The sequence below is a fragment of the Carex rostrata genome, chromosome 1, assembly GCF_964058835.1.
Source record: "Carex rostrata chromosome 1, lpCarRost1.2, whole genome shotgun sequence".
In the NCBI taxonomy this organism is placed as follows: Eukaryota; Viridiplantae; Streptophyta; class Magnoliopsida; order Poales; family Cyperaceae; genus Carex; species Carex rostrata.
In genome coordinates this window covers 6,763,354-6,788,202 of record NC_135918.1, presented here as the reverse complement: position 1 = coordinate 6,788,202, position 24,849 = coordinate 6,763,354, and the positions used below count along the sequence as shown (strand labels likewise).

The 24,849-nt window shown below is 31.6% G+C and overlaps 4 protein-coding genes across 6 annotated transcripts; 2 read left to right on the top strand and 2 right to left on the bottom strand.

Moving 5' to 3' along the window:
- Positions 1–1,502: 1,502 nt before the first annotated feature.
- Positions 1,503–3,723, top strand: LOC144565499 (inositol diphosphatase DSP3-like). The gene is made up of 5 exons (XM_078315278.1): positions 1,503–1,806; positions 2,109–2,202; positions 2,523–2,580; positions 2,688–2,731; positions 3,344–3,723. The coding sequence occupies exons 1-5, from the start codon at positions 1,607–1,609 to the stop codon at positions 3,578–3,580; spliced, it is 633 nt and encodes a 210-aa protein (XP_078171404.1). The 5' UTR covers positions 1,503–1,606; the 3' UTR covers positions 3,581–3,723.
- A 4,048-nt stretch (positions 3,724–7,771) lies between these two features.
- On the top strand, positions 7,772–11,704 carry LOC144565493 (F-box/FBD/LRR-repeat protein At1g16930-like). The gene is made up of 4 exons (XM_078315266.1): positions 7,772–7,799; positions 9,466–10,415; positions 10,917–11,072; positions 11,503–11,704. Exons 2-4 carry the CDS (start codon positions 9,516–9,518, stop codon positions 11,659–11,661), a joined length of 1,215 nt encoding a protein of 404 aa, XP_078171392.1. The 5' UTR covers positions 7,772–7,799; positions 9,466–9,515; the 3' UTR covers positions 11,662–11,704.
- Positions 11,705–14,092: 2,388 nt separating this feature from the next.
- On the bottom strand, positions 14,093–15,179 carry LOC144565480 (CRIB domain-containing protein RIC2-like). 2 transcript variants are annotated; one of them, XM_078315249.1, is made up of 2 exons: positions 15,074–15,179; positions 14,093–14,569 (listed from the first exon to the last, which is right to left on the bottom strand). In XM_078315249.1, the coding sequence occupies exon 2, from the start codon at positions 14,544–14,546 to the stop codon at positions 14,229–14,231; it is 318 nt and encodes a 105-aa protein (XP_078171375.1). In that variant the 5' UTR covers positions 14,547–14,569; positions 15,074–15,179; the 3' UTR covers positions 14,093–14,228. The 2 variants fall into 2 exon arrangements, with proteins under 2 accessions (XP_078171375.1, XP_078171380.1); XM_078315254.1 differs by having other exon boundaries at positions 14,093–14,564; positions 15,074–15,149.
- A 1,683-nt stretch (positions 15,180–16,862) lies between these two features.
- On the bottom strand, positions 16,863–20,268 carry LOC144554735 (GDT1-like protein 3). 2 transcript variants are annotated; one of them, XM_078303064.1, is made up of 10 exons: positions 19,894–20,268; positions 19,621–19,680; positions 19,407–19,529; positions 19,122–19,220; positions 18,948–19,020; positions 18,745–18,830; positions 18,524–18,607; positions 18,129–18,188; positions 17,627–17,831; positions 16,863–17,067 (listed from the first exon to the last, which is right to left on the bottom strand). In XM_078303064.1, exons 1-9 carry the CDS (start codon positions 19,999–20,001, stop codon positions 17,643–17,645), a joined length of 882 nt encoding a protein of 293 aa, XP_078159190.1. In that variant the 5' UTR covers positions 20,002–20,268; the 3' UTR covers positions 16,863–17,067; positions 17,627–17,642. The 2 variants fall into 2 exon arrangements, with proteins under 2 accessions (XP_078159190.1, XP_078159184.1); XM_078303058.1 differs by lacking the exon at positions 16,863–17,067 and having other exon boundaries at positions 17,092–17,831.
- Between the last annotated feature and the right edge of the window lie 4,581 nt (positions 20,269–24,849).

Genomic DNA, 24,849 nt, shown 5'->3' with positions numbered 1-24,849 from the left:
TTCTTCATCACAGAGTATAGCCAGTCGGCAGTATTCTTAGAAAATCTAAAATCTTAATATCTTATTTCTAATAAATATTTTGAAAATAGAATCCTATTTTCAAAGCTGTATATCCCCTTTTTGATAAAATCCAAAATCTGAATTTCATATATATTTTTTTTAAATAGAATCCTATATTCTTAGAAGATCTAAAATCTGACCATCTTATTTCTAATAAAATTTCTGAAAATAGAATCACATTGTCAAATCTGAATATCCCATTTTCAGATATTTTATTTTTTTTTTAAATAGAATCCTATATTCGTCAAAGGTTCAAGATTTTAGAATAACCTTTCTTAGCTCTCCAGTCAGTGTACCTGACAGTGCAACCTCTCCATACCATTTCCGTATAGTTCTCTTCCTAAACTGGAGAGGAAGTCTCTGACACCTGTACCTAAAGAAGGCGGAAAGCAGCTTCTAGAAAACGACAGTTCTCCCAGGTTTCAAAAGAAAAGAAATGGATAGAAAGAGATAAAGATGGGCATGGCTGCAAATTCTCAAAAATATCAAGCTTATATTTGTAAAATGTTAAAAATACCGTTGCTATAGAAACAAAACCAACAAATTAACATGTATGTTTCCCAAAATAAATAAAATATGTATTTTCAAAACAAGTATTTTTTTTATAAATAATAATGTTCCCGAATTGCATTATGTCATATTTAGAAAGAAAGTATTTTTTTTATAGTTAACAGATGAAAGGTGAACAAAGGATTTTGTATTATTTATTTGTGCTAATTAAACAGTTATCTTATTAATATAAAAAAGAGTCATTAATAATCAATCTAATACTGTCTTGTTCAAAAATATTATCAGTGTGTAATATGAAAAACATTTTAGGTAATTATTAATCTATTACATTTTAGGGGGTAAAATGAAAAACAAAATAAAAGAAGAAACAATAAAAAAATGAGTCATTTATAATCAATTTAAACTGTTCTTGTTTAATAAATTAGGGGACAAAATTGTTGATGTAGGAGCCTCACAAATATTCCAAATGTTTCAAGGGTTTATTACGGCAAAAATTTTATTAATACCATTAAAGAAAAACAAAACACCATTAAAATTGGAGAATTAGAAAAACAAAATATCGGGGCATCTAATTCAATCTGCAGTTTTATTCTTGGAGAGCCGATTGAATTGGAGGTTCCTCCAAAACTAAAATACCAATATATTACAATGTATTTTTGGGTTTATGGAGATATTTTTGGAATTCTCCATAATTTGTGATATTTTTTTTGACAGTGATATTAATAAAAATTTCGGTTTATTATGACATTCCTCGTTCTATAGGATGTAATTCTTAATTTAGTACATTATAAGGGGTAAAATGGAAAATAAATTAAAACAGGAACCAATAATAGGATTAAAATGAAAAATAGCATAAAATCCCCTGCCAGGTGCCAGCTCCTATTATATAAAGGCAAAACGACGCGACCGTTGTAAAACACTTGAACCAACGAAACAGAGGATCCACGATGGGTTTCCTCGAGCCTCCTCTTTGATCATTATTTCGTTCCCCATAGAGAGAAAGAAAGCGAGAAAGAGGCATTCGGAATCGGAGATAATGGGGTTGATCGCGATGGGAGATTTGGAAGAGAAAGAGGCCGAAATCGAGGAAGTAGAGGAAGAAGTTGTCGATGTGAAAACGAAAGCCTTGGTGCCTCCCTACAATTTCGCAATGGTCGATGAGGGGATTTACCGATCGGGATTTCCTACCGTGGAGAATTTCGATTTTCTCGAGGCCTTGAATCTTCGCTCTGTTGTGTATGGATTTTTTTTTTCTTTTTGCTTGTTTTCTCCAGTTTATTTATTGTGCATGCATGCGCTTTTATGAATCGCCAAATAAGAATTGTTTGCCCTTCGGTTTAGGGTTTTATCTTTCTCTAAATTATTATTTGGTGATTCTTGAAAGGGGAATTGCGGATCTGTTCTATAAAATTCTATCAATTGCGTTTTCCTTCTTCTACGAATCGATTTCACATGCAGATTTTTACTTTCCGTAAATTAAGAAGTAATGCGGTTCTAATCTTGTTTATTTATTTATCCATGTGTTTCGATAATTGCAGCTACATGTGCCCAGAGCCTTATCCCGAAGAGAATTTGAAGTTTCTAAAATCTCATGGAATTAAGTTGTTTCAATTTGGTATCGATGGCAGCAAGGTAACTAAATTCATTCTTGGTTCTTTCTTCTTTCTTCGAATTATAAATTCTTGCGTCTTTTTAGTCAAGATGTTGAAAGTACAGTTGATTATTAAATTGGAGTTCGATTTCGCTTTGAACTTTTCCTTTTACCAAAATGTGGCATATAGCAATTCACAACTATAAAATCTAGAATGGTTCAAGACTTCAAGTAGACAAAATTTGAAATTTTTACTTATTGGGATGATATATGTGAATCTTTGTGAAATATGGCAAGTCCTTTTCTTCCAATTCAACCCTATTTTTTTGCTATATTTTATTTTTTGCTTGTGCAATTGTAGGACCCATTTATCTCAATTCCAAAGGATGCCATTACTGGGGCTCTTGAAATCCTTCTTGGTATATTACATATATTTGTTTGATGTAATCAACAGCTCTTAGATTGCATTAAAATTTAATAAACATTAATTATTCTCACCTAACTTTTTTAATTTTTTTTCTTCCAGACGTGAGGAACCACCCTGTCCTCATCCATTGCAAGCGTGGCAAGGTACAATTTAAAATAGACCTAATTTTTTTTAAGATAATTTTGTCTTTAATATAATTATCTATTTATGGTTGCAAGTAATTGTTGATTACTTTATATAATCTATTGACACTGTAAAAGTGGGGCTGCCATCTAGAAAGTGGTCAAACTATTAATTACATTCCAATTTGTGGGTCCTTTTTACTTTGCAGATAAGGCCTGTGGGCCCTTGTGGGTCTATGGGTTTTTGGGATTTACGTGTAAAATAGACAGATAGATAAATAAATATTTTTTATTTTTATTTTCTATTATATCTCGGAGTAAACAGGATTGCTTTGCTTTGTAAGCTAACTAATTTTGTATAAAAGTCATAAATCCACCAGTGTTGAAACCAGAATCTGGAAACTCGGGATCTTATTAAAAATAAAAAAGTTGAAAAGGACATCTTCTGGAATCTTTTACTAAAAATTTCCAAAGGCTGCTATGAAATAACTTTTACTGGTACAATCGTAGTCACTATTTTGTGCGGTGCGAACTGTCAAGTGGTACTAATGCGAACTGTAACAATATTTTTTTATGTGAATTAATAATGGACTTGTATATAATTCTCACGGCTCAATGTTTTTTGGTTAACAGCATAGAACTGGTACTCTGGTTGGATGCTTTAGGAAGCTTGGGTACTGGTGTCTGACATCCATCTTTGAAGAATACCACAGGCACGCAGCTGGGAAATCCCGCACGACAGACCAGCGTTTCATTGAGAACTTTGATGTTTCTACTGTGAGAGATTGTGTTCTTGGTATCATGTACCGGTACCACGGGGTTGGCCGCAAGAGTAAGCGCCTCGTGTATGAAAGTGACAGCGATAATTAAGTCAATATATTCTGTTGATGAGAGGATCAATCTGATGATGTGATGCAACTATGGCATATTTTTAGTTGCTAACTTGGTTGCTTTTTTTGATGGGTAGTATTAAGTAGCATGAGATTTGTATATATGATGATGCGTTTTGTGGATGTTGTGTTAACTTGGCGACTTCTGAGTCTATGGTACTATGCATATCACGATTTGGTCCGTAATATTTCTGTTTTTAAAATTTTAATAGTCGATCTGAACTGTTCAAAATGATTTTCATAAGAAGTACTTCCAGACCAAATTTAATATTTTTTTTTTAATTTTTTTACTATTTTTTAGAATTTTCAGATCAACTACTAAGTATATATTCATATGGAAATTATGTTGAACAGTTTAGATATTAATTCATATTACGGACCAACTTGTGATGTGCATAGTAACATAGACTATCAATTATCTTTGCATCTCTAGGTACATGCAAAAAATGATATTTTTTTGCAATGAATTTAGAATTTAGATTTAGGAGTAATTAGAGCATCTACATTCATAAAATTAAACTAAAATTAGAGTAGAAACAATTAGAATTAATTTAAACTTTATATTTTAAATAAAAGCATTGCATACATGCAATTAATTTTGATTGCTTTTAGTGTTTAGAAATTGAAAAATAAATTATCATATATTCTAAATTTTAATTTCTAAGATAGATGAACGAATATAAATTAATATTTTTACCAACATAATGTTTTGATAACAATTTCGTTAAAAACTTTCTATTTATACTATAATCATACATCTTTAAATTTGCAATTAATATTGTCACCTAATATTTAAAATTAATAAAATTAACAATATAGATGTTGTTCAGTTATATTTATTTATCATATGTGTTTTTTTTTAAACGATTCGCGCAGGCTTACATCAAAACTCATTTTACTTTGAGAGAACAATATATAGCAGCTTCTGTTGAAATATAGAAAAATTGTGGCCATGGATCTTTAGAATATTTGGGTGTAATTTGTTCTGTCTTTTTTATTTATTCATATATGTTTTGCTATCACACAAGAGCATTATTTAGTGATCTACTGTTGTAATTTGTTGTCTTTTTTATTTTATTTTTCTAGTTGTTTTTCATCCACTACTAGTTATTATTCATATTCTTATTATTATTTTTTTTCTTTCAGTTGTCTTTCATGTTCTACTAGTTGTCTTTTATTTTATACTGGTTGTCTTCCATTTTCCTCTTGTTGTATTTCATATGTTTACAGTTGTTATTCATATTCTACTAATTATTTTTCATCTTGTTCTAGTTGTCATTCACATTCTCATTATATTTTATCGTATTCTAATTGTCTTTTACGTTCTATTGGTTGTCTTTCATCTTGTACTGATTATCTTTCATATTCTACTAGTTGTTTTTGTTTTGTTTTTTAGTTGTCTTTCATCTAATAAAAAGCCCTCTATATATGTTCTTATTGTCACAATGTCAGCCCTCTATATATGTTCTTATTGTCACAATGTCACTACCTGTTGAGTGAACTCACAGTGCTGAAATAGATGTGTGATGAGAGTAATTGTTAAACTTTGTATTTCCAAAAGGTAAATAATGTATTACAGTATTAGTTATATCTTCACTTGCCATTTGTATTGAATTATAATAATGGATGGATCCTACAGTCCTACTATTTGAGAATTTTGGACCGCTAAATCTAAATCTTTTCTACACTAATTAGTGCTAATTTGTGATGACTGCGACTTAAAATTCATGAAATAGTAAAAAAAAGATGTGTTAATACTGGAGGTACGACATTCTGATTTTTTTTTTTATTAAATCGATGTTTTACATTAAAAAAAAAACTTGGCAATAAAGTTAAGGTTCATTTTTTTCATTTTGTAATCTAATTTAAAATAAAATACGTTATCAGCAAGCGAATACATTATCTAAGATTCTAAGATAAGAAAAGATGATCCCAACAATCTAGAACAAAGCCCAAACAAGAAATGGGCCCAATTAAAATGAGTTAAGCAATCACAATTCACAATTCACAATTACTTTTTTTATTTATATTAATATAATCTATTAAAATGAATCAGATGTAATTGAAACAGTTTGATTAATTTTTAACGGTTCAGATTGAAAAATAGAAGGGTGCTCCTTTTCTTGATAAAAGGAGCAGATTTGAATCCCAAATCCCATTTACAAAAATTGAGAGAGAAAAGCAGCTCGGGAAGGAAAGGCTTCTGCTGCTTCATTTGTCATGGAAAATTGGAAATTATGGATGCCTTGAGCACTACGCCACTACCCCTTTCTTTCTCTCTCTTTGATGTCTGTCTGTATCTCTAATTTGATCTTTTTTCTTTGCACAATTCTCCATGGGAGGGTTAGATGATACTCGTAATAAGAACCCTCGATCAGAACTCCTTGCGCCAGTTAAGGAATCCAAGGTTACAATTTTACTTCTCTTTTATCTTTTATTTCATTAATTTCTTTGTTATTCTTATTTTAAACCAAAAACTAGTGGTTTCTTTCACTGAATGAGAAAAATGCTCTATGATTTCATAAACCCTGATAGCTTCATTGCAACTGGCTGCACAAATAGATATTGCTACAATAAATTTTGCTTGCTTGATGTTAATTTAATATAGCTATTTCTTTGTAAAATGTTGCTAATTAATTGTAATTTGTCTTATAATATATTTTCAAGGAAAATTTCTCATACTATCCGGTTTATAATGTTAAATCTCCTTTCTACTTGATTAAATATGGACTTCTTCCAAGATGGTATTTTATTTATATTCAAGGTAACATATGCTGTTTTAATTAATGAAACTACTTAAATTAGTCACAAGTAGGAGCAAAAGTGCAATGTAGCCATGAAAAACAAAAGATTTATTTTAGTGAAAACAATTCAGCTTAATAACCAAACAGATAATCATATTGCTGCAGCAATCAATTAACTTTTGAATAACAATAATTTAATCTGTTCTAGGAGTATCTTGTTGCTCAGAAGTACCATGAGGGGCTCGTGAAGTTGCAAGATAAAAGCTACACAATTGCTCAGAAGCTACCAAAAATAATTACTTTTTTTGAGGAAATATATGTTTATAAAAAAGAATTATTGAAAGATATGTTTATAAAAACTCTTCATGTCGATAATCTGGGCAGCGGCCATCATCTACGACAGGCAATAGTAGTTGTTAGTATATGTAGGTCATACGTAGGTTTTGACTTAGTGTCCAATTGTAACAACAAGACTTTCTATATATTACATATAATTATATAAATACGAATGAATTTTGTCACCTAGGGCATTTTCACTTCATGGTTGCGGAACAATCCTGAGCGTGCCGTGTGTGAACCCATTTGCAAAATGCTAACTCTAGTGTACAAATTTTTGTCAAGTGTGGATCATTTATAACTATAAGTCTCTATCAAGCTTGAACTTAATTTGTACCAATTTAAATTTTTGCAGGGCTAACACTTTGGACAAACATGTCGGAGGATGTGGTGCGCTCAAGTTGGTGGGAAAACGAAGAGTGGAAATGCTATGGACAACCGTTATCACCTCCCATCACATGTTATATTCATTTCTCCATGGAGAATGTCTTTTCTTTCCAATTTTAGTTAAGTTTTTCTTACCTTTCTCACAATATTTAGACTAGTCAAATCTAAGCTCTGATGTAGAATTCCTTAGTTGAGATTAAGCCTTTTAAGATGAAAGCTAATAGGCTTGAAATAACCTTAATTCAGTTGTTACATTGGAATTGGGAGGAATAGAGTGAAGAAGGTGGAATAGTTGTCGGATATGTTTGTAATAGAATGGAATATAGTGTAATGATGGAAAGTAGAAGAAAGTGGAATAGAATGGAACTTAGTAACCAAACCATCTCATTTTGCACCTAGGGAGTAAATTGTCCTTAAATGTCAAATTACCCTTTGTTAAAGGCCCAACAATCTAAAAAAATTAAATTAGGCTTACTTTACCTTAACTTTTTTTTTTGTATTTTGATTTTCCTCAAACTAACCGATCCACTAAGGCCCACCGTAGGTAGGTCTCTTCCCTTACCTATTAATCACTTTTGTCAAGTACCAAATTTTCCCCAATTCCCATACCGTCGCCACCAAGTAAAAAAATATAATTTTTTATTTACTTCAAACTTGATCTTGGAGAAAAGATCACACAAGTTCTCCAAGCCCAAGCAAGGTGACTCGAATCCAATTCCTTTGGCAATTTAGGTAAAATTGCTCTTTCATCTTCCTCTTAATTGGTAGTGAAGATCAATTACAAGTTTCCATGTTATTTGAAGTAGTAAGCTTTTGACTACCATTATGGGTGTCAACGAAATCCATTTAAAAGTTTACTCGACCTGTTTCGTATTTGATAAGGCAGGTATGGGTAAGTATTTTTTTTTTCTGTTAACTTAACGAGTAAAAAAATCCTTTCAACCATTTACCTGACCTGTATTGTATTCAATAAGGCGGGTATGGATAAGAAAATTTTTTCTATTAACTTGACAGGTATGAGTATGGATAAGAAAAAGTTTTTGTTAGCTTATCGGGTAAGGGTATGAGTAAGAGCTATTGCGTACCCATTACTCGATAGGATAGCTGATAAATATTAAATTATATATGATGATTTTTTTATTTATATGTATAACTATAATTTTGTATTATTATGATTATATTGATTTATTCAACATTTTATATTATTTTTATGTAGTAGTTTACAATAAAATTAATTCATCCAACATCTAATATAATTTTTTAATTAGTAATTTATGACAAAATTGACACATTTTATTTGATTAATAAATTATAATCTTTAAAATAATTTTTATATTTTAGGATATAACATACATGACATGTTTAATATATTTATTTTTTTTGTTATATTTTTATATTAAATATATAAAGTATTAATTTATTTGGTAATTACCCATTAGTTTCGTTACATGCTATCTTAACGGGTAAGGGTACGGTATGGGTAAGGCTAAACTTAACAGGTAAGGTACTGTATGGACAAGACTAATAATATACAGGTGTGGATATGAAAATGTCTCCACCCGACCCGTACTATATATTATTTAAGTTTAAGCAAAAATAAAGCTTCCTAGGTGTATGACCCACCACTCAAAACCACCTGCCTCACTGACCACAGAAGTTCTGCTGCACACATATCAACCCGCCACACAAAAAATCTTGTTGTAAGTAAAAAGGAGGGGGGGGGCGTATGCGCATAGATTTCCATGTTAACGTTGGTAAAAATATAGCCTCAGTTTATATGATTAGCATGTCACATTTGCTGTACCTTATTCTTTCTTTAAATTTGGGATTATTTTCTACTTATCTGGATTTGGCGATACTGCTCCTATACTAATTTAGGATGAGAGACTGTTTAGCTCATAGACTTGTAGGCAGGGACGGATGTATATAGTTTGAATGGGGGTCAATTGACCCCCATTTTTTTTTTTTGTATTTATATATGATTTTTTATATAATTTAGAGCAAAATGTCATGGTTACTATAAAATTGACCCCCATTCTAAGTATAAAAATGTTATATGGTTGATCCCCATTCACGTTTGACCCCCATAGTTTGAAAGTCTGGCTTCGCTCCAGCTTGTAAGGACCTTGTATTGTAGACCTACTTCTGCACTAGGGTGATTTTAATATTTACTCTGTTACATGTAGTGCTAGTGTGATACTCTCTATAACTGCATTTGTACAATAATGCACATATAATCATTTGAAGGTCCGTTACTTTTGTGTTTCGCAATATATCTTTTTGTAGTAAGTTTCTTTGAAACTTGGTAGTCTAAAGCATCTGCTTTTCAATAAAGATGTCATTATTTCAAAAAAAATTTAGTGCAAATTCATGTATCTCTTCAATTCATTGAACACAGGAGTTGTTACACCCAAGTCGTTTGAGGAAGTACTTCTCTAAAATCTGTAGATGAATATCATTGGCGTGGACCGGATTAGTGATTTGCCTGACGAAGTGTTGTCCCGCATCCTGTCTCTCCTAAGTACCAAAGAGGCCGTGCAGACTTGTATTCTGGCCAAAAGATGGAGAAAGACATGGGCATTTATGCCGGTTCTGAAATTTAGTCTGGCTGAATTCCTGATAGATATTGCTGATGTTAACAACTATGAGAAAAGGAAGGAATGCGAGGATAAACTTAAGCAATTTGTGAATGGTGTGTTAGAAAATCGAGGGCCATACCACTTGGATGTGTTTCAATACGAGTCAGATATTGATGGAAATCATTCTGAAGTTTCTTTTGAGTGGCTTGACAATGTAGCTCTTTTAATGCCTCGGGTGATCGAGGTCACAATTGCTAGAGATAATGCAGTTGATTTTCCTGATTCCATTTTCTCTTGTGGGTCCCTACAAGAACTCAGTTTGGATATTTTAAACATGGATGATATAACTTTTATTAGGCCAAAATCAATAAACCTACCGTCCCTGAAAATATTAGAGCTAATTGGCATTACACTTGAGGATGATTTCACACAAAAGCTTTTTTCAGGCTGCCCTGCCCTCGAATCCCTTTTTCTATGTCATTGTGATTTGGAATTCTCTGAAATCTCCTCTAATGTGTTGAAGAAGTTGGATCTTCTTGAAAGTTGGCATCGCAAGAAAATGCAAATATCTTGCCCTCGTGTGGATTCTTTGGTTATAGTATGTGAGAATCAAGAGGGAGGTATTTCACTAGAAAATATGGCATCTTTAGTTAGTGCAGAATTCTCTTTAGGGATTGAGAGGTTTGATTTCAATAGTAATATGAACCTTCTTAGTGGGCTTTCTAATGTTTCAACTCTGACGCTTGATTTGTGCAATGCCGAGTTCAAGGTATATTGTCTTTTCAATTACATTAAACCAAAATTTAGTTTCCTGGCATGCACTTTTGGGGATCACAACAAAGTAATGTGCAAGTGATAGAAATCAATGAAATACATTTCTTGCATGATGCATTATAGTAGGAAAAAGTTGTCAAAAGTTGTGTGCTCCCCAATCAAAGAAAGTATGATGCAGGCGTTTTTACAATACCACTTGTCAAAACATTAATAGGAGGTTTAGTACGAGTATTTTATTTTATTTTACTACACAATTTGTTAGTTTGTTTGATACTGGGATCTTTTTGTATGGTTTTTGTGTTCAAAATTATGCTGGTTGTATAGATCATCAACTCAAAACCAACAAAGAAGACTTGGAATTCTTGCTGGTATACCCCAATTTTTTTCATTTCATGAAGACTAATTGATATACTCTTTGGGTGTGCGTTGCAAAAATGATAGCTTAAAATGGATGTTTCCTTATCTAAATTAATTGATGTCTCTTTCTTATATAAAGGAAATATTGGAGGATGATATTCTGAACTGCCAAACCTTCAACAATTTAACAAGTTTGGAAACTAAACACCAGGACATATCTTCTGACTTTGATTTGGTGGCCTGCTTTCTCTTGCATTCTCCTTGTCTACGGGATCTTACTTTGAACCTCCATAAAGTAATCTATTTCTCTCTCTAACAAGCTAAAAAAACTATTCAGGTTTTCCATTTAATAAAAGTTAAATAAATCTACTGAAAGTGATGCATGATTTGGCTAATAAAAAAACCAAGTAATGATTGGTGTTGCTTGGTTATATTACATGGATATACACTAGTTCTATATGGAGTGGTCTTATACAATTGGTCTTCTGTTTTTTTTTGCTCTATTTGCACTTATGACTAAATTGAGTCAAAGGCAATGCTGCCTTACAACTCTAGGTGCATGCATACCAATAGGTATAAACTAAGCATATCAGACTAAGCCAGCACCAGTATGACCTTGCTGGTACATTTTATACTAAGCCCCCTATGCTAAGAACTTATATCAGAATATGGTTTCTGCTATCTTATTAGACTAATATAACACTTTTACTAATATGAAACTACAGGAAGCTATACTGGAAGAACGTGAGGAGGAATTGAGAGAGGTGGTATTTTGGCGAGAGCACCTCCTGACGATCAGGATTTTAAAATCAAGAACACAAGTGGTGTTGGTTGATCAACTCATCAACAATTTGTTTGCCCATATTCGAAAATATTATTACTAGCTGAAGTTTATATACTCCTTGATTTGAGTGCTTGATGTTTTCAATTTGTAACGCTGATGTGGTATCTGTGTCGTTTGGTATAATGTAGTCCTCTTAGATTTTAATTTTTTTTTTCTAATTTGTTGTGGTCTATTTTTATGTCATTGACTTGCTGCTGGTATAAAGGATTTTAGATGATTTCAGAACTCAATCTAATTCTACATGCAATTATGAGGCAGCTGGTTAATGAAATTAGTTACTGGAAAGGAGCAACTGATAAGAAGAACTGAATTCATGGTAACATAATTTTTATTTTACCCTAATCTGTTGTTTCAATATTATGTGATCTAAAATCAGGAAAACTTATTTGCAAGTAATAGTAAAATAGCTTTTCTTCTTATTTTCAATGATTGAAGCAATAGTAAAATAGTTATGCTATTTCTGGTGATATCCAAAATCCAAACAATGTACAACAGAAGAATCTTGTGTATACAAAGTGTGGTGAAGAAATACCTTTTGTTATTCTCCTTTATGTGTACAAATTTAATAGGCTGTTCAGGAAAACATTTTATAAAGGTTTGTAGATTTGAAGAAGTGCTGATTTTCCTCATTACAACATTCAAGCTAGTTGTTGATAGTGAAAGAAGTAAAATCAAGTAAATTAAGACGATACAATGAGAAAAAATGTAACCCAAAAATAAAATAAAAAATAAAGGAGAATAAATGTACAGTACATTGGATCTCAATCATTTGGTCAAAGATAGCTGTTACATTTTTTACTTTAGAAACAAAAGAACCAATTGTAAATCATACAGTTTACCTTGAGAAGTGAAAAAATGACTGTTAGAATTTTTGGCGGTCCTAAAAAGATATGGACAGTCAGGAATTCTGACGGTCTGAGTAATTTTAAAATTAAAAGAAAAATATCGTGGATGTATTTGTATTTTTTCATTCAATTGGGGATATTAAATGAAGCTATTTTATGTACCAAAAACTAATTGAAAATCCCTAAGGCAGTGCATCTATTAGATAACTTCAAGGGAAACATAGAAGTATTATAACCTGAATGAACAACATTACGCGTGTGTAACTGTAAAATAATTAAATATGTATTTTGGGATTTCAGATAGTAAGTTCGAAAAATTAAAATACTTATTGATAGCTGTCAAAACAATGAATTTTTCTGACAACTGTCAGAACAACTTCAAATCTAGCCTAGCGTTGAGATCAAATTTCCGAATTCTGAACTAGGCAAAATAAAGGCGAAATTTTCTAAATTCTCCCCAATATGGATGCTAGAATTATAAATTCCAACCCTATTCCAACAATGTTTTTTTTGTTTTATCCATAGAGTTAGAAAAATTATACTACGGGCCTAAAATTTATATTCCGAATTTTTCGAATAAAAAAATTGTTTTTTATTATAACAGAAATTTAATTTGGTATTTGTGCATTTCTTACATAAAAGAAATAGGCCATTGATCCGGCACACATTGAGTGTCAATGGTGCTCTTTTATTTCTTTGCATGGCTTTATCATAATCAATAAGACATGTACGGATAAGATTATTTTTATTAGTTTATTGAGTATGGGTATAAATAATTTTTTTTTGTTAACATAACAGATAAGTGTACAAGTTAAAACTATTCCGTACTCGTTATCTTATACGATAATTATTATAAATAAAATTATAAAATTACACACATACACAGATATTTATATGGGGATGATGCATGATAAGATATAACTTTATTCATGGTCCATATAAATAAATTCAATAGCAACATTTTATTTATTTATCTGATCCATATCGTATTTGATAAAACAAGTATGGATAAGGTTTTTATTTTGTTAGTTTATCGGATACAGATGTTAAAGTTTTTTTTGTTAACTTAACAGTAAGGGTATACAAATAATTACACCCGACCCATTTGGCCATTTTGTACCCACTGACACCCCTACTTTGAGAGCAGTACAATTCCATTCTTTTAATTAATTAATTGTTGTTATACTCACAAAAAGCTTCTAAATATTCAATTTTCATCAAAACTTAAAAAAAAATCTTATTTTCCGCTAAAAGCGAATAACTTTTTCATTTTCCCTTTTTTTAATTTAATTTAAATTAAATTATGGCAAATTATTCTCTGCGAAATCAGCTAATGATATGTAACAATTTTTTGCTAATATTGAAGCCGGGGCTGGAAGGTTGCCTTGAGGCTTGAGATACCAGATTGAATTGGATTTATTTAGTAGTTCTGATTATATATATTACCTTGATTTCATAGTGTGTATTGCTACTTTATAAAGAAAGTTTGTAATTTGAAATAATAAAGCATTTAAAAAGTTAGTGTTGAAATTGATTTTAAAATTTCAGTCCAAACATGAATTGAACTTGTTTAGGAAAAATATGCAGAGAAATATTAAATTAAAAAGTTCCATGCATGATAGTTCCTATAATAAAAATGAACAGTTTAATTATTTTCACAAATTCTTGCATCAAAATATGTACTTGGTAATTCATAACAAAAGTAATGCACACTTCTCTCACAAATTTTACAAAATTAATAAGGTACAGAAAAAGAAGAAATTTAACAAAATTGTTTACATGATTGCTGGCTATTCAAGACCAGACCAAACTGGCCTATGTATATAGGAGATGTGCTAAACACATCTTGAGGTGCTTCCCAGCTTTCGGTTCCGAAATTGTTTGATCCGTCCAATCCGATATGTGCCACGTGTTGTACATCGGTCGGCAACCCGATCTCTATCTCTTGTTCCATTTCTTCTTCTTCTTCTCTGTATAATTCAAATAACTGAGATAGATTTTTGAACCCCTTAATGAGTCTCTGAATTCCTGAGATGATGTTGGTTCTTGGGAAATTCACAGCTACTGATGTGCCTTTCATCTTCTAATTTTTCAATTCCTGGGCTGAAAAAAATTAAATTTATGATTATAGATTTATAATGAAGACATGTCAAAAAAACACACAGAGAAAAAAATCAACATAGAAACTTTACCTGATAATACAATTAGTTTTGTTGCTTTGGATTTATTTCATAGGACTGGTTTATAATTCAGCCCTCTAAGGGTAGCTGTGGTTTTTTCTTGAGACGTAATTCCTAGTTTTACTAAAAAAAATTAGGATTGCATGTGGTATATGATACCAGCTGTTTGGTACCATGTTATTCCAGTTAAATTCTTTATTCCAATGGAAATTGGTGGGTATTTCCGCTTTTATCAAAAAAAAAAAAAAACCTAAATATTAATGAGAAACCTCTTAATCTCTGCTTAGGATTAATTGTTGTAGCCTCTTTTTTCTATCTTTGATAACAGAAATATTTTAGGATGTCTTTGGTATTTGGTACCATGTTATTCCACTTAAACTTTTGATTTCAATAAAAAAAAAAAAAAAAAGAAAGAAAGAAACTTTACCTGAAACTTAATGAAAAAAGCTCTTAATTTCTTCTCAGGATTAATTGGTGAAGCCTTCCTTGTTTAATGTTTGATACCAGAAACTTGTGAAAGAAATATGGTCACTATCTATCTCTCTTATAGTTAAGAGAAGTGTAGAGTGCAAGGAAAGATAAAGATAGTAGACTCTAGTGAAAGATGGTGGTTAGAGGGTATGAAATTTTTAGTGAGGCAGTTAAGTGTTGAGTTGGGCATTTGCTTTGATAACAAGATATATTGTCACCCTCCTACTTACACAAATCAAAAGGTAATAAAAAAGTAAAAAAAATGACTCATTATCTGACCCTGTACTTTTGTGACACATTAACTATTTTCTTTGTTTGTTGTTACCATAGATGTTCTGTGGCATGAGTGTTTTTCTGTTCATGCAAACTAACAAGTGTTTGTTTATTTATAATGACGAAATTAATTATTCAATTGATGAGATGTAGTTGCTCTGTTTTCTGTGCATTCAGTAATTACTAAATTCATAAATCAATGTTCTTTTTATATGAAATATATCCCAAACAGAACCAGATCACCTGCCTTCATGTGAACAGAAAATTTATGCTCCTAAAGTCACTGATACATGGGTCCAGAGTGAATTTTGACATTTATCTCAAAATCCACTTCAAACTTAGACAGAAATTTCCTACCACAAGGAGGCAGGAGATTCGGTTCCTATCCGAACATATTGATAGCAAGCAAAATTGATGTAAGATATATGATCCCAATGAAAATTTAACTATGCATTCTAGCAATCTCATATTTATTTATTATTTGTCTGCACAAATATTCAAAAAAGAAGATATTTTTACTGAAAAATCTTTAGGATCTTTAAGTTCGTTAGCAGAATTGAGTTGGAAGACAGAAAATTTTAGAAAAATTAGAATAAAGTTTAGTTTTAATCTTTAAACTATATCTTAGTTCAAACATGCTCTTGAGTCTTGAACTATCTAATTTGATTCGAATTAGCACTTCCATTCATTAACTGTTATCTGATTCCATCCGACCCAAATCAGACTTGATCCGAATTTTTATAAAAAGTCAAACTGATTCAAAACAAATCTGATCCGTCCGAAACACGGACATGATTTAAACTGAACCATCCAAAATCCGACAAAAATGGTCCCCATTTTCATGTATACATTATTTTTATTAATGAAAATTCGTAGGATGCACGTTGCCACCTTACTCTAAAAAAAAATGGTTAAAAATGGTTTCAATATCTAAAACTCACTTTATTTTAGTGCCGACAGGAGAAGGAAGTGGGATTCATTTTTGAGACAGATGAAGAGAGGAAGAGTTGGGGAATTCGCATCGTCAGTATTAACGTACCGTTTGAGTTTATTTTCGGACTGTGCGATCAGAATTCAAGTCAATTCGGCTCATACCTACAAGGCTATAATGCACGGGCCCTTTAATAATAATGTAGATTTAAATCGAACGGTCCAGATCTTAACTCAGAAGATACGAATTCAGAATTGCGAGTCTAGCAATACAGTGGATTTTTTTTTTTTTTTTCAAACACTTTCTTTCTTTTTCAACAGAATGTTGGATAGTTTAAAAGAACTGTTTGAAGTAAACAAAAGAAAAAACTCAGTAGGTCAAATAAACAAGTAATAGTTCAAGAACTAAAACATAGTTTCCCTATTTTTGTTCTTTTAACTGTTTTTGAAAAGAAGAGGATTGAATTGTAATAGAGATGAGGAAAAGAAGTAATAGCCTACGGGCGTGATCCAAGCAAAAAACAAAACAAAACAAAAAACTGTTTTTGAATTTCATGTCTCCCATTCATTTTCATCCATGAATTAGTTAATATAAAATGTGATAACAAAATAAAAAACAACAGTATCTTTTCGACTCATAGCCGTCTATATTTTCTTCATTTCCATCTTCAATATTAGTATATTTATTTGCTTTTTAATTAACGCCAATTTCATCTCACCTTCAACATTGAACTATTTCTCATAGGGCTGGAGTTGTAAACAAATAAGGTACAAAACAAGTATAATAGATTTGATATTATTTGAAAGTCAAATATATTCCACTCAGGTAGCACCAACTGATCCAACTAAAGTAATTTTCTACACTTGTGCCAGACTAAAATTGGGACTGGACCCAGTAGCCATTGACTGATGTCACTTTAGTTTTTGGAAGAAATAACACTGGAAAGTAAATGTTACTGTATCAAACACTTCAATTCAGTTTCATTGCTACAGTAATTTCTACACTGTGTTACTGTATCAGGTGGAAAGTACTGAATGTCGCTACATAGTAACTGTCCCAAAACTGTAACACATCTTCCATTCGGACTGCTCAATCATCTGCCCCATGAATTTCCCTTTACTAACCCAGCAATGAGTTGCAAAACAAAAATTCAAAATTCCTCCTATAAATTAAACAAATAAACTAACAACTAACCACCACTTCCCTACCAATGTAACCCTCCTGTCAAAGAATTCAATTGCCCAGTCTCAGAAACTGAGAAATTGAGAAGCACAATGGGTCAAATAAAAAAAAAAGCAAACTTACAAGAAGAACATTGTAATCACAAGGGAGGATAGAAGTATGATGAGAGGGAAAAACCAAGAAAGAGAAGGCCACCAACAGTTGCAACAGTACGTTGCGAGATTTTGGAGGCCAGCATGCTTCCTCCTACCACAGCTACTGAGGTACAAATGGTGTGGCCCACCGTTGCACCAATAGCAACTCCTATTGCATTTTTGTGGGTTGCCAGCTGCATTTTCACAAAGAAAAGCATCAACATAAAAATACAATAATACAAAACAAATTTCTCATGCAAATCTAGGAACTATGCAACACTCGTAAATTGAGATCTACCAATTAACATCGTAGGCACTTATATCCTAAGGCCATTCTATAGTCACAAATTCACAATATTTGACACAGTAAGTATCTGATATATTAAAAGCTTCGCTGGCTCAAAATCTAGGCATAAATTAAATGATTGAAAGACTCGTATTAAAAACTGAATTCATTGTGTAAAAACTAAATAGCAAACAAAAAAAATTACCGCAATGGTTGCTATTTGGCTACGATCACCCCATTCAGCTAGAAAAGTCAAGATAAATGACTGAACCAAAAAAATAAACATACATGAGTCTTCAGGTGCTGAAAGAGAATAAAATTGCAAAATTACTGGTTATGACTGGTATTCCCAACTGAATAATCCAATGCCAAACAAGGCAAGATAAATCCAAAAGGTGTACAAATAGAGAGTTAAAATCACATTCAACTGAGCCAATTGAGCGTGGTGTTGTAGCAATTTAAGAATACTGGTACAGTACAGTTGCAGGACCTGACCAGACCAGCTCACTGTGAGCATATATCATCATAATCCCTGATTAAACAAATCAAAGAACAATGACTGACCAACAAATAAGAGAAGAGAGAACAAGATTAATTTACCTCAAGAAAGATTGGAGTGCAAAATCTTGAAAAGAATCGACGAAGAGGAGTTTTCCCTTGTCCTGCCTCAAGCTTCTCTTCTACCTATACAGCGAATCAAATATATAAGGATACAAAGTCGGTGAGACTTCTTAGCTGTGAATATTTGGACAAGGACTCTAAGAGATAGTATTGGAATTCTTTCTGATTTTGGTAAAATAATTGACAAAAAGAAAGCATACCTCTTCAATTTCTTTCTTCTGAGATGCCTTTGAGTCTGACTTCCAAGCAATGTATAGCAACCGAAGCCCAAAAAAACAATACAGTACTAAACCGGGACCCAAAAAATAGTAAGAAAATAGTTCAAACAAGCTCAGAATTTTGGAATAGATACGTGTAGAGAAACTTCCAATAGTAATACAAATAAAAATTGAGAATTATATACCTGTAGCAGCACTGTTAGTGTGTTTTCTAGATATCAGGTTCGGCACTATCCTGCCTAGTGCAGTTGATAGTATCTTTACAAGTTACAAAATACACAAAGTATTAGTCGTATGAATATGAAACAGGGAGGAAAATACAAAAAAGCAAAAATTTAAGAGGCTTTCTTAAAACTTACGGTCATGACAAAGAGAGCAGAAAGTGCGCCTGACAAGACGATTGATTTTGGATGCCGCATTGCCATGAGAGCAGCAATTATAAATGTTTCATCTCCAATCTAATACACAAAAAATAAGACATATTGTTTTTATAAAATATATAGCGAAATTGAAGCAACTTAGGCAAAACTTACTGGAAATTTGAGAAGACCTAGGCTTTTGTCTAGCAAATGCATGTACATTTATCATCTAACTTCCAAAATTCAAATCAAATGGTATTTTGAATAGTCAATAACAGTACTGACCTCACTAACTAAGATCATAGACAAGCTAGCAAATAAAGCATCAAATAGCCCCGGTCCCACTTCATCCAAATCCACACCGTGATCTTCGATTCCTCCATCTTTCCCAACAGATTTTATAACAACCTGTACCACTCAACAATAAGTAAATGGGTCCAATTCACATCGAGAAAAATTTATACAGCCCAGGTTATCTAATAAGAAGGAAGAGACTCACTTTAGACTTGCGACCCAGCGAATGAGACACCTCAGCTGATTTATTTTCAGAACTTCCCTCCTGAACAACAATAATTGACAGAAAATTAGCATAAAAGAATGCAAACTTAGAATAACTGATACACCGTTTCCAACCAATAAATATCTTCAAAAAAAAAAAAAAAAAATCAATCGAGGCATGTTATACCGGTACTGTACGAAAGCCATACTCCATCGTACAGAGCATTGTCTACGTGAATGCGCTTAATTTGAAGAGAAAATGAAGAAATCTTACCTGAGCAGAAACCAATTCAATCGAAGAAGCCGCCAAAAGAAAGAGGAGAACCAAACAGATCAAAAACCGCCCCTTTCTAGTTCTAGGAATTAGAGTCGAAAGGGCCATTTTGGAAAAATGGATTTTCGATCCAATTCGAGAAGTTAGATCTGATCTAATACATAGTTCGAGGCTCTGATAGAAAATAAATAACGAGATCGAGAGAATTAATTTCAAAGGAAGATGGACCAAGAGTGTGATCGGGAGAAAATGGGTAAAGATTTTAATAGAGCAGTTTTCACTTCACAGCGCACGAACTATATGCAGCATTGTTTTAATTCTAGAGCTCTTGCGCTGCATGAAGCCAAAACTAGTCCGTTACATTCTTTAGCCGGAGAAAAATTGCAAGTGGAGCAACGAAACAGAGATGTATTTCCCACCAATAGAGTCTGCTCTATTCTACGGCACACGGCACTACTACTACAGTTTGTCTTATCTGCACCGACGATTCAAACGCAGCACGTATAAGATGATTGGACAAGTCGGTAAACATTTCCGCGTGGAAAAAATATCTACGCCGAGTTAAGATAAAATAAGCGGGTAATTGCTCTATTTCTGGTCAGTTCCCACTTTGGAAATACAAATTAAAAAAAAAAAAAGTCAATCTTGGGTCAAGAATGGGGTGCACAAGAGTTAACAAAATCCGACCCAATATGGCCCATTAGTAGAACAACTATCTAAAGTCGGCCCAATAGACCATTTCTGAAGAATTGAATAGGAGGAAACTTGGGTACACTTGGAGTAGGGTAGGATGGAGGAATTATTTGGTGGGGCCCAGTACTAGATTTGTAGGGTGCATTATTGGGTACTTTTAACTGTGTCGGTGGACATTGGGCAACCCACAGACCCACTCCACCTTTTTTTCTCTTTTTAACTTTCATGATGTCGTCATTAGTAGTTCCATTACGACGTCACCAAGATAGCAATGAAGAAGAATCCCCCGATTCTCTTCTCTCGGATCCCTCCAAAGCCGATTTTTTTTCTAAAAACCATGAATAAAAAACTAAATTTTATCAAACCAACTTGATTGTGTTGTTTTTTATAAAGATTATAAGAACTAGTATACCATTTCGGTTTGTATTTTTTTTTTTTATCAAATTGTCATTTCAATACCAGCCGTTTTCACAGATCTCAAAAAAAAAAATACTTTGAAACATTATGAACCTGATACTGAATTGTCATTTGGTCCAAAAAGAAAAATAATTCAAAACCGAAAGTTTTTGTTAAAAAAAATAAATAATCATATTGGTTTCATAATTTTTTTTTTCAATTATGGTTTATAAAAAAATTTCTCCAAAGTCCTACACTTATGATCTTTGGTACAAATTTTCTGGACGAATGATTTAGTTTCAAATAAATATATTGAAATTTTGGGTGAACGGTTCAAACAAAAACAATAATATTTTAATTTTTAGTTTAAAGTCACTGTTGGCAATTATAATTGTAAATTATAACTGTCCAATCAGAAGAAATTATTTCAACTCATAGTCACATCATGTCACATATATTATTCGTCATGGATATAGTTTTTACGCGTCATTATGTCTTGATTAGAAAGTATTTGTATTAAATGCCATGGATGTTTTTTATGTGACTTGGAAACAAATGAACAATTAAAATAATATAAGTATTTTGTATTTTATTTATAGAATTTTTCATAAATAAGAATAGCGTGCTACTATAAACCTATAGTATAGTGCATGTCATGCTACTTCTAAAATATATATTGAATACACTTTCACGACGAATTCAAACCGTTGAAACAAATTTATTTTACGAGTTATGCATTTACATATAAAATTATATATTTTTTAATTCATTTGGTATAAAGTCAAAAAAATTTAAAAAAAGAGAGATTTATAAGTTAATTTTAATACATTTATTTTTTATTATTCTTTTACCGCTTAACTCTATACTAAATGAATTTAAAAGTTTATAAATTTTGATATGTAAATGCATCACTCGTGAAGTAGATCGGTTTTAACGGTCTGAATTTGTCGTTTGAAATATATTCAATATTATTTTAAAAAAAAGTAACACCACATGTCACTATGCTACAAGTAGCATCTTAGCATTTCCCATTTTTTATATAGTTCATGGCTATTCATTTTATGAAGTTGTAGCATTTTGAAAGATATTTATTTATAAAAAATGCTGAATGCCAAAATTTTAAATGGAAGATATCTAAACTTTTAAGTTCAATTATTTCTTTTTTAAAAGCAAAAGTTCAGATATTTTAATAAACTTTTCTTTTTCCAAAACTAAGCTAAAAAATAATCCTGTTGTTAATGTAATTTGTTAACGGCCGCCCAAATTTTGAATTTAAATTTGAGGCAAGATTGTAATAATTTCCTTGCAAACAAATTTTATTTTTTAAAAGTAGATACAGTAATTCAGGCATACTGTTAATTAAAGAAGTTTGTTAAATGAATAACCGTTATATATATCCTTGTAATTCTTATTGCAATTAATACATCAATAGTTATAATTAGTTTACAATTAGAATTTATAACTCGTATGCTATAGTACTGAAATTTTTATTAATACCCTCCCAAAAAAAAGATCTACAAATTCTGGAGATTTCCATATTTATCCGGGCCGCAGCGACAAATTACTCTTTATCTTTGCAGCCCGAATAAATATCAAATTTTCCAAAAACAGTGATATTTTTTTTTTGTTGGGGATATATTTAAAAAATTTGGGCTATAGTACAAGCAAATAGATGTTAAGCACTCCCTAAAAGATGAAAAGTTTCAGTTTTATCTTTTTAATTTTTTATTATTATATGAAAAACATTATTAATGATCCGCATTCATAAATGAAATTACAAAATATTTATTTATTTAGTCTTCCTATCTCAATTTTTTTTAATTCCATCTCTAATTAGATGAGTCAAGAATGATCGCGTGTTATCTATAGTTTTGAGATTTGACAATAAGATTGTTACCAGAAAGTTCATCTAAATAAGGACTAATTTAGTATTTTAATGGTAAAACATATATGTGTTAAAAAAAATGTTCATATTGAAATGGTCTATGCAAAATAAGCCATGAAAAAATGCATAAAAAAAGCAAGTGATGAGCAGCACAATACTTCATTGTTTTAGTGTTTTGTGTTGGATCATAATCCAACGGTGAGCATATATGCGATATAATTATGAATTGTATAATGTTATGTATGATTGTCCGGGTCAAGAAATTTGACAATTTATGTATTTAATAGGATATGATTCATAAATATGTTGACTTACGCAGAAAAAGTTCAAATTGTTAATGAGCTGATTATGAAATTTGCAATTAAGGAGAACCACAAAATACATAGTAGATCAGACAATTTCCAGAGCTTTGTGCGGGTCGTACAAATGGTTGTGCAGCTGCACTCTCCAATCTGGATATTACACATAGTGACAAGATACCCGAATTATACCCGTTTAATTCTTTTTTGGGGTGATGCCGAACCGAACGCCGAATTATTCGGTTGACCGAATTTTGACCGAATTAAACCCGAATAATTCCCAAATTTTACGAACTTTTCTCGAATTTTACGAATTATTCACGATTTTTTTCCGAATTTTTCCAAGAACAATTTTTTTTTTCTTGCTCTCTTGTAGGACTGAGATTTCTGATCCGGATAATTCCGAATCATTCCCTAATTATACCCGAATTATTCCCGAATCACGAATTTTTGATCTCGCCGAACCGAACCCGAATAATTCATTTGTCACTATGATATTACATATATATTAAGTTGGCTGAATTACAGAGTTTTGTACAACCACTCATAGTTTTTTGTGTGGCCACACAAAAGGCTGTTAATTAAAGGAATCTGATTTAATTCAGGAAAGTCGATTCTATGGCCATTTGTGTGGGCCGCACAACACACTGATTGTTGTTGGTAGTTTAACACAATTCACAACACAAGTTCTGAAGTGTAATTATTCTACATATTTCTAGCCTTCTCTTTTTCTTACACTATCTAAGAAAAGAGATGAGAGATTCAGATTTTTTTTTATATATAAAAAAGGAGAATTATATGGAACAATTTAAAGATTAAAAGGATTCATTAGAAAATTGGAGACGGTCTCTCAAAGCCAAAGCCTTGAAGCCTTAAAAGACATAATCCTACGACCACACGACAAGAAAAGTTTTTGCTATTAGAGTCTAACTAGTCACGTGCTCACAGAGATGTTGGTGATCTGTCGGATATGTTTTATGAAATCTTCTATGAAATTAGATATTATGTTCTGCACTTCATATTTATTATTTATAAACTGGCTTTGAAATAGAATGATACTTAAAATTAAGGTGGGAAATTTTTTCTTCTTCCCTGAAGTGTTAGTGTTTGATCAAATTACACCTCTTCAACATTTTGAAGTTAAATTGTTAATTAAATATAATTTTATATACTTATTCAAATAAAAACTCAAGAAACACAACAAATAATTAAGTTGAATCTCGGGGCATATTAGCAAACACAAGTTGCATAACATATATTTTAGAGTTAGGCTAATATGACATTGGTGTTATTTCAAATTAAATAACACAACATCGTAAACCGTTAGATCTGCTTTAATATTCGTACAAAATAAAGTGCTTGAACAGTAAAAGCAGATTGTACGAATATTAAAGCAAATCTAACGGTTTACGATGTGGTGTTATTTAGTTTGAAATAACACCAATGTCATATTAGCCTAACTCTATATTTTATGTAGGTCCATTCTAATTATTAAACATTGTGATTATGCACTTTATAATAATATTATATTTTTGTTAATAATTTTCTGTAATAAATGTTATGATTTAAGAGTTTGTATGTCACCTATAATTTTGTTTGCTTTAAATGCCCATAGGCATGTCACTTATAATTTTGTATGTATCATTCCTACTTGTATGAAATTTAAAAACTGTACATTAAATC